Source organism: Salvelinus namaycush, chromosome 23 (assembly GCF_016432855.1).
Source record: "Salvelinus namaycush isolate Seneca chromosome 23, SaNama_1.0, whole genome shotgun sequence".
NCBI lineage: Eukaryota > Metazoa > Chordata > Actinopteri > Salmoniformes > Salmonidae > Salvelinus > Salvelinus namaycush.
This window is the reverse complement of record NC_052329.1, coordinates 6,335,056-6,344,157: the sequence shown is the minus strand read 5'-3', so window position 1 is coordinate 6,344,157 and position 9,102 is coordinate 6,335,056. Positions and strand designations below refer to the sequence as shown.

Below are 9,102 nucleotides of genomic sequence, written 5' to 3'. Positions count from 1 at the left end.
TCAAATACAGGTGTGCCAAGCTTGTAGCGTCATACCCAAGAAGACTCAAGGCTGTAATCGCTGCCAAAGGTGCTTCAACAAAGTATTGAATATAGCGTCTGAATACTTATGTAAATGTGATATTTCATTTATTTATTTATTTTTGTAATACATTTGCAAAAATTTCTAAAAACCTGTTTTTGCTTTGTCATTATGGGGTATTGTGTGTAGATTGATGGGGGGTTGGGGGGGGGGGGAAGATTTAATCTATTGTAGAATAAGGATGTAATGTAACAAAATGTGGAAAGAGTCAAGGGGTCTGAATACTTACCGACTGCACTGTATGTCGTAGCGTTAGAGTGACGACTCAGGAGTGTACTTTATTGCAACGTCAGTGAATCTTACTCGTAATCACTCCGCGAACCCTTACCACAGGTTCCAAAGTCTAAACGTGCTGTAATTCCAACTTCATTTGGTTCTTTGCCGCATAGCTATTCATATCCCACTGTAGATACTAATATTTATACAAAACTATAATTATTATGGAGAAGCTCACCGATGACCTGGTCAAGTACAAGGACTATGTTTTTGCGAAGGATATGGTCAACGCTGAGCACATTGACTCCTTGCAGACCTTTGAGATCCGGGACAGTGACATCTTTCTGGTCACTTACCCTAAGTCAGGTGAGTGACAAATCTATTGGATGGAAAAACAGCGTTTGAGATGGTCTAGAGACATTTATCATACTTGGGGGTGCTAGCCATGAAAAAGGTTGCGATCTCGGCTCTGTTTAGGTATCAATGAGGAGAGAAACCGTTACAAGTAGAGAGCATGAAAACAGCATTTTAGAAAGTTAAAGGGAGATCCGGTATTGGGACATCCATCTTTGGACTTTTAAATGAGTGATATCCATTGATTATTGAAAAATATAACTTTTATCCGAAAGTGGCTCGAGGCGTCATTACAGGGATCGATCCCATTTTCTGCAAATAAATGCTCTAAATTACAATATTTTTATTTAGAATTTGGGAGAAATGTTGTCAGTAGTTTATAGAATAAAACATAAATGTTCATTTTTCCCAAACACAGACCTATAAATAGTCAAACCAGAGGAACTGATAATTTTGCAGTGGTCTCTTAATTTGTTCCAGAGCTGTATTAATACAGTACCATTCAAAAGTTTGGACACACCTACTCATTCCAGGGTTTTTCTTTATTTTTACTATTTTCTACATTGTAGAATAATAGTGAAGACATCAAAACTATGAAATAACACATATGGAATCATGTAGTAACCAAAAAAGTTTTAAACAAATCAAAATATATTTTATATTTGAGATTCTTCAAAGTAGTTACCCTTTGCCTTGAGGACAGATTTGCACACTCTTGGCATTCTCTCAACCAGCTTCATGAGGTAATGACCTGGAATGCATTTCAATTAACAGGTGTGCCTTGTTTAAAGTTAATTTGTGGAATCTTTCCTTCTTAATGCGTTTGAGCCAATCAGTTGTGTTGTGACAAGGTATGGGTGATATACAGAAGATAGCCCTATTTGGTAAAATACCAAGTCCATATTATGTCAAGAACAGCTCAAATAAGCAAAGAAAAACGACAGGCCATCATTACTTTAAGACATGAAGGTCAGTCAATCTGGAACATTTCAAGAACTTTGAAAGTTTCTTCAAGTGCAGTTGCAAAAACCATCAAGCGTTATGATGAAACTGGCTCTCATGAGGACAGCCATAGGTAAGGAAGACCCAAAGTTACCTCTGCTGCAGAGGATAAGTTCATTCGAGTTAGCTGCACCTACGATTACAGCCCAAATAACAGAGTTCAATTAACAGATACATCTCAACATCAACTGTTCAGAGGAGGCATGAATCAGGCCTTCATCAAATCAGATGTTATTGGTCACATACACGTGTTTAGCAGATGTTATTGGTCACATACACGTGTTTAACAGATGTTATTGGTCACATACACGTGTTTAGCAGATGTTATTGGTCACATACACGTGTTTAGCAGATGTTATTGGTCACATACACGTGTTTAACAGATGTTATTGGTCACATACACGTGTTTAACAGATGTTATTGGTCACATACACGTGTTTAACAGATGTTATTGGTCACATACACGTGTTTAGCAGATGTTATTGGTCACATACACGTGTTTAGCAGATGTTATTGGTCACATACACGTGTTTAGCAGATGTTATTGCGGGTGTAGCGAAATGCTTGTGTTTCTAGCTTCGACGGTGCAGTAATATCTAACAAGTAATATCTAACAATTTCACAACATATACCCAAAACACACAAATCTAAGTAAAGGAATGGAATTAAGAATATATAAATATGTGGATGAGCAATGACAGAGTGGCATAGACTAAGATACTGTAGAATAGTATAGAATACAGTATATACATATGAGATGAGTAATGCATAGACTAAGATACAGTAGAATAGTATAGAATACAGTATATACATATGAGATGAGTAATGCATAGACTAAGATACAGTAGATGATATAGAATACAGTATATACATATGAGATGAGTAATGCAAAATATGTAAACATTATTAAAGTGACTGGTGTTCCATTTATTAAAGTGGCCAGTAATTTCAAGTCTGTGTATATTGGCAGCAGCCTCTCTGTGCTAGTGATGGCTATTTAACAGTCTGATGGCCTTGAGATAGAAGCTGTTTTTCAGTCTCTCGGTTCTAGCTTTGATTGACCGGTACTGACCTCGCCTTCTGGATGATAGCGGTATGAACAGGCAGTGGCTCGGGTGGTTGTTGTCCTTGATGATCTTTTTGGCCTTGCTGTGACATTGGGTGCTGTAGGTGTCCTGGAGGGCAGGTAGTTTGCTCCCGGTGATGCGTTGGGCAGACAGCACCACCCTCTGGAGAATCCTGCGGTTGTGGGAGTTGCAGTTGCCGTACCAGGCGGTGATACAGCCCGAAATTATGCTCCCAATTGTGCATCTGTAAAAGTTTGTGAGGGTTTTAGGTGACAAGCCAAATTTCTTCAGCCTCCTGAGGTTGAAGAGGCGCTGTTGCGCCTTCTTCACCACGTTGTCTGTGTGGGTGGACCAATTCAGTTTGTCCGTGATGTGTACGCCGGGGAACTTAACTTACTACCCTCTCCACTACTGTCCTGTCGATGTGGATAGAGGGGTGCTCCCTCTGCTGTTTCCTGAAGTCCACAATCATCTCCTTTGTTTTGTTGACGTTGAGTGAGAGGTTATCTTCCTGGAACCACACTCCCAGAGCCCTCACCTCCTCCTTGTTGGCTGTCTCGTCATTGTTGGTGATCAGGCCTACCACTGTTGTGTCATCTGAAAACTTGATGATTGAGTTGGAGATGTGTGTGGCCACGCAGTCATGGGTGAACAGGGAGTACAGGAGGGGGCTGAGCACCCACCCTTGTGGCGCCCCAGTGTTGAGGATCAGCGAAGTGGAGGTGTTGTTTCCTACCTTCACCAGCTGGGGACGGCCCGTCAGGAAGTCCAGGACCCAGTTGCACAGGGCGGGGTTCAAACCCAGGGCCTTGAGCTTAATGATGAGCTTGGAGGGTACTATGGAGTTGAATGCTGAGCTATAGTCAATGAACAGCATTCTTACATAGGTATTCCTCTTGTCCAGATGGGACAGGGCAGTGTGCATTGCGATGGCGATTGCATCATCTGTGCATCATCTATTGGGGCGTTAAACAAATTGAAGTGGGTCTATGGTGACAGGTAAGGTAGAGGTGATATGATCCTTGACTAGTTTCTCAAAGCACTTTATGATGACAGAAGTGATTGCTATGGGGCTATAGTCATTTAGTTCAGTTACCTTTGCTTTCTTGGGTACAGGAACAATGGTGGCCATCTTGAAGCATGTGGGGACAGCAGACTGGGATAGGGAGAGATTGAATATGTCCGTAAACACACCAGCCAGCTGGTCTGCGCATGCTCTCAGGACGCGGCTAGGGATGCTGTCTGGGCCGGCAGCCTTGCGAGGGTTAACATGCTTAAATGTCTTACTCACGTCGGCCACGGAGAAGGAGAGCCCACAGTCCTTGGTAGCGGGCCGTGTCGGTGGCACTGTGTTATCCTCAAAGCGGGTGAAGAAGTTGTTTAGCTTGTCCGGAAGCAAGACGTCGGTGTCCGTGACGTGGCTGGTTTTCCTTTTGTAGTCTGTGATTGTTTGTAGACACTGCCACATACGTCTCGTGTCTGAGCCGTTGAATTGCGACTCCATTTTGTCTCTATACTGACGTTTTGACTGTTTGATTGCCTTGCGGAGGGAATAACTACACTGTTTGTATTCTGCCATATTCCCAGTCAACTTGCCATGGTTGAATGCGGTGGTTCGCGCTTTCAGTTTTGCGCGAAGGCTGCCATCTATCCACAGCTTCTGGTTAGGGTAGGTTTTAATAGTCACAGTGGGTACGACATCTCCTATACACTTCCTGATAAACTCAGTCACCGTATCAGTATATTCGTCAATACTATTCTCGAAAGCTACCTGGAACATATCCCAATCCGCTTGATCAAAACAATCTTGAAGCGTGGATTCCGATTGGTCAGACCAGCATTGAATAGTCCTTAGCACGGGTACTTCCTGTTGGAGTCGTGGTCAGATTTGCCGAAAGGAGGGCGGGGGAGGGCCTTTTTGCATCCCAGAAGTTGGAGTAGCAGTGGTTGAGTGTTTTAGCAGCGCGAGTACTACAGTTGATGCGTTGATAGAACTTCAGCAGCCTTTTCCTCATGGTCGAATTGCTGCAAAGAAACCACTACTAAAGGACACCAATAATAAGAAGAGACTTGCTTGGGCCAAGAAACACGAGCAATGGACATTAGACCGGTGGAAATCTGTCCTTTGGTCTGAGTCCAAATCTGAGATTTTTGGTTCCAACCGCCGTGTCTTTGTGAGACGCAGAGTAGGTGAACGGATGATCTCTGCATGTGTGGTTCCCACCGTGAAGCATGGAGGAGGAGGTGTGATGGTGTGTGGGTGATTTGCTGTTGGCACTGTCAGTGATTTATTTAAATTTCAAGGCACACTTAACCAGCATGGGTACCAGAGCATTCTGCAGCAATACGTCATCCCATCTAGTTTACGCTTAGTGGGACTATCATTAGTTTTTCAACAGGGCAATTACCCAAAACACACCTCCAGGCTGTGTATTGTCTATTTGACCAAGGAGAGTGATGAAGTGCTGCATCAGATGAACTGGCCTCCACAATCACTCGATCTCAACCCAAATGAGATGGTTTGGGATGAGTTGGACCGCAGAGTGAAGGAAAAGGAGCCAACAAGTGCTCAGCATATGTGGGAACTCCTTCAAGACTGTTGGAAAAGCATTCCTCATGAAGCTGGTTGAGAGAATGCCAAAAGTGTGCAAAGCTGTCATAGGGTAGCTACTTTGAAGAATCTAAAATCTAAAATATATTTTGATTTGTTTAACACTTTTTTGGTTACTACATGAAAATACACATAAAGAAAAACCCTTAAATGAGTTGGTGTGTCCAAAACTTTTGACTGTCACGTTCCTGACCTGTTTTCCCTTATTTTTGTATTTGTTTAGTATGGTCAGGGCGTGAGTTGGGGTGGGCATTCTATGTTGTGTGTCTAGTTTGTCTGTTTCTGTGTCCAGCCTAATATGGTTCTCAATCAGAGACAGCTGTCAATCGTTGTCCCTGATTGAGAATCATATATAGGTGGCTTGTTTTGTGTTGGGGATTGTGGGTGGTTGTTTCCTGTCTCTGTGTTTGTGTTCTGCACCAGATAGGACTGTCTCGGCTTTCTATTTTGTTATTTGTTAATGTTCATCGTTTATCATCTTATTAAACATGTTGAACAATAACCGCGCTGCATTTTGGTCCTCTCCTTCATCCCAGGAAGAAAGCCGTTACATTGACTGCTACTTATATATTATATAGTTATATATTTATATATATATATAACTTAAACATTTCTCATGAGGAAATTGTTCAACTGTCTTAACGCTTGTTTTACTCCAGCCCTTTCAGCTCTGGCAGGGTGACCGCTTTGTTGTTTTTCGAATCCCCTTTCCACCAAGTCGGCCCCAAGAGCTTTATGACTGACACCTTTCCTAACCTGCAGGAACAATCTGGGCACAGCAGATCATCACTTCTGTCTGCGAGTCAGAGATGGGTGATATCTATCCCAACAACTTGGAGATGATGCCATGGCTGGAGTATATTGACAAACGCCCTGACTATTCCTTACGCCCTAACCCGCGGCTATTCGCCTCCCACCTCACCCCTGTACTCATGCCCCCAGGCCTGAGGGACAAGAAGGCAAAGGTAGGCAAAGGAGGGTAGAATGAGAATGGTAATGGAGTACCCTACATGGAGGCCCGTAGGGCTGTAAATATCTCTCTTATTCTCAGATGATCTATGTGATGCGGAACCCAAAGGACAACGTGACTTCCTACTATCACTGGTGTGTTAACTGGGCCATGTTTGTGACCCCAAAGTGCTTCGAGGACTTTCTGGACCAGTGGTTAGCAGGGAATGGTAGAGTAAAGACATCATTCATAAAACACCATGGTTGTGTCCCAAAGTGCTTCGAGGACTTTCTGGACCAGTGGTTAGCAGGGAATGGTAGAGTAAAGACATCATTCATAAAACACCATGGTTGTGTCCCAAATGAATACCCTATTCCCTACATAGTGAACTAATTTTCACCATGGCCAATAGGGCTCTGGTCAAATAGGGTTCCACGTGGGACACTCAACAGCCTGTTATGATGCCGACAGCCTGTGTCCTAAATATTACCCTTTTTCACAGTTACACTACTTTTGACCAATCCATGAATACTGTATTGACCTTGGTGACACAGCCTGTTATGACCCTGTTATTTGCCCTACAGTTGGTGCTTCGTCCTGGTTTGACCACATCAGAGAGTGGCACAGTAAGAGAGACCAGTACAACATCTTGTTTCTGACCTATGAGGACATGATCATGGTAAGATATTACAGACTCATCTGACACCCGTATGACCTCTGACCTCCGTATGACCTCTGACCTGGATAGCTAGCTAGAGGCAACCAACCAGCCTGACTTTACCTATCCCTCAATATTTCAACCTAATTTTCCGATTTTATTAACAAGGATGGACATGGAAATGAAGAGGGAGACAGACAGAGGACAGAGTGTGTAGAAGTTCTGTGGGACCGGTATGTGATCCCACACAGGTAACAAGGATGGACATGGAAATGAAGAGGGAGACAGACAGAGGACCGAGTGTGTAGAAGTTCTGTGGGACTGGCATGTGATCCCACACAGGCAGGGGATTGTTAATGTCCCGAAGGGCAGTGGCCTTCACCACTTGACCAACCCCAGGGCACAGGGTTCCATCTTTAAATGGACATGCTTCTCCTTTCTCAGGATCTGAAGACAGCCGTGACGAAGATCTGCCGTTTCCTGGAGAGGGACCTGACTGAAGCAGACATCAACAAGATCGTGGAAAAAGCCACGTTCAAAAACATGAAAAACGACCGCAAGGCCAACTATGAGTTCATACCAGAAGACATTCTCAAAAAGGGGCAGTTCCTGCGCAAAGGTCAGGATCAGTTCTGCCTTTCAGATCATAATGAATAAGATCACATGGGACACAGTGGCCTGATCCCAGATCAGCACTTCTACTCTGAGACGCTTCATGAATATGGGCCTGAGATTGGGGGAGAAGAAAAAAAAAACTGTTTATAAATAAACTGCATATAAACCATTTTATAATGTTCCTACTCTGAATAATGATGTGTTGGTTGTGCTGTGGCAGGTAAAATCGGGGAGTGGAAGAACATGTTCACAGTGGCCCAGAGTGAGAGGTTTGACCAGGTCTATAAGGAACGGATGAAAGACATGACTCTGAAGTTCATCTGGGACATGGCTCAACAATCAGAGTGATGAGAGCCTCAGCTCCCTGGCTTCCTCTACCTGGGACATGGCTCAACAATCAGAGTGATGTGAGCCTCAGCTCCCTGGCTTCCTCTACCTCCTCACGTTCAGGAGTTCCAACAGCTGAGTGATGATTCCAGACTTGGAAGGATGGCAATGCAAGTCTACAGTGATAGAAGGGCGGAGCCTACAGCTCTGCCGCCACAAACCTCCCAGTGGACACTCTGCTAACGACATTCATGTCAATTATCTGTTGAATGTACCAAAACTTGACAATTCCTAAACCATTATTTTTTTTTGTATTGATGAGGAATTAAATGAAACAATACTGTCAGACTCAGATCTTTTATTTAAATGAATATTTATTTATTTATTTATTTATTTTGAGGTAAAGAGAACGCTCGCTGACAGTACAGCCGAGCCCAAAGGGCGGGGAAGATGGAGGAAGATGCTGAGTTGATATCAAGCAGTGGGTCGAGTAAATTAGACGAATGTTCTGAGTGGACAACAGTAGTATTGAAAACTGGAACAAAATGGAAATAGTCTAAAACTGGAGTGGAGGAAACGTGTGTTAAACGATAATGAATCGCGTCTTGTTGGGATGTGTTTTTTTTGAGTAAGGATGCATATGTGGGAAACCGGTTTGAGGTGTCAAATGGTGAAGTATGAGCTTGGAAAAGTGGAGTCTTGTCAGAGTGACTAGGAGTGGTCTTATTCTGATTTATTGTATTTCTGAAGAACAGAGGGTGATTTCAGTGAGATTCAAAAGAATCGGAACAACAGGTTTTGTGTTTTGAATTTCGCCCGTCCAAAGGAGTCATCTCAGGGGTGACGACGGATGTTCAGGTTTAATACCTGAAGATATTTCCTGGTGTGGTTGGTGCCCGGCGTCTGACCCGCTGGGTGAATGGAGAAAAATAAGGAAGTCTGTCGGTCCTGTTGTTTTTTTTTGATAAAGAGCAAATACCTACGCATGTGAAGCTTGGTTATGTAAAATACGCTGTAAGAGCTTTCGTCCTCAAATCACTGCAGTGCAAGAATTGTAAAGGATTTGGCCATGTTTCAAGTGTGTGCAGACGAACGGAGTATACTGAAGGACCGGTGTGTAGAAGGACGACGGTGTTGCAATTATGGTGTTGATCATGATCCTGAGTTCCTGTAGAGCCCTGTAAGGGTGAAGGAAATTGAGGTGAGGATCATGATCCTGAGT

General features: G+C 43.4%; 1 protein-coding gene across 2 annotated transcripts; it reads left to right on the top strand.

Annotated features, from left to right (window-relative positions):
• The first annotated feature begins 411 nt into the window (after positions 1 to 411).
• sult3st1 (sulfotransferase family 3, cytosolic sulfotransferase 1) lies at positions 412 to 8,228 on the top strand. 2 transcript variants are annotated; one of them, XM_038961929.1, is made up of 6 exons: positions 412 to 663; positions 6,094 to 6,296; positions 6,383 to 6,509; positions 6,865 to 6,959; positions 7,383 to 7,557; positions 7,774 to 8,228. In XM_038961929.1, exons 1-6 carry the CDS (start codon positions 522 to 524, stop codon positions 7,899 to 7,901), a joined length of 870 nt encoding a protein of 289 aa, XP_038817857.1. In that variant the 5' UTR covers positions 412 to 521; the 3' UTR covers positions 7,902 to 8,228. The 2 variants fall into 2 exon arrangements, with proteins under 2 accessions (XP_038817857.1, XP_038817856.1); XM_038961928.1 differs by having other exon boundaries at positions 6,383 to 6,596.
• Positions 8,229 to 9,102: the final 874 nt, after the last annotated feature.

Excerpts from the sequence above, each read along its gene's own strand:
- sult3st1 (XM_038961928.1), top strand. The coding sequence starts at position 522 with ATGGAGAAGCTCACCGATGACCTGGTCAAGTACAAGGACTATGTTTTT. Across the intron at positions 6,297-6,382 it reads TGAGGGACAAGAAGGCAAAG|ATGATCTATGTGATGCGGAA; the intron begins GTAGGCAAAGGA and ends TCTTATTCTCAG. Across the intron at positions 6,960-7,382 it reads CCTATGAGGACATGATCATG|GATCTGAAGACAGCCGTGAC; the intron begins GTAAGATATTAC and ends CTCCTTTCTCAG.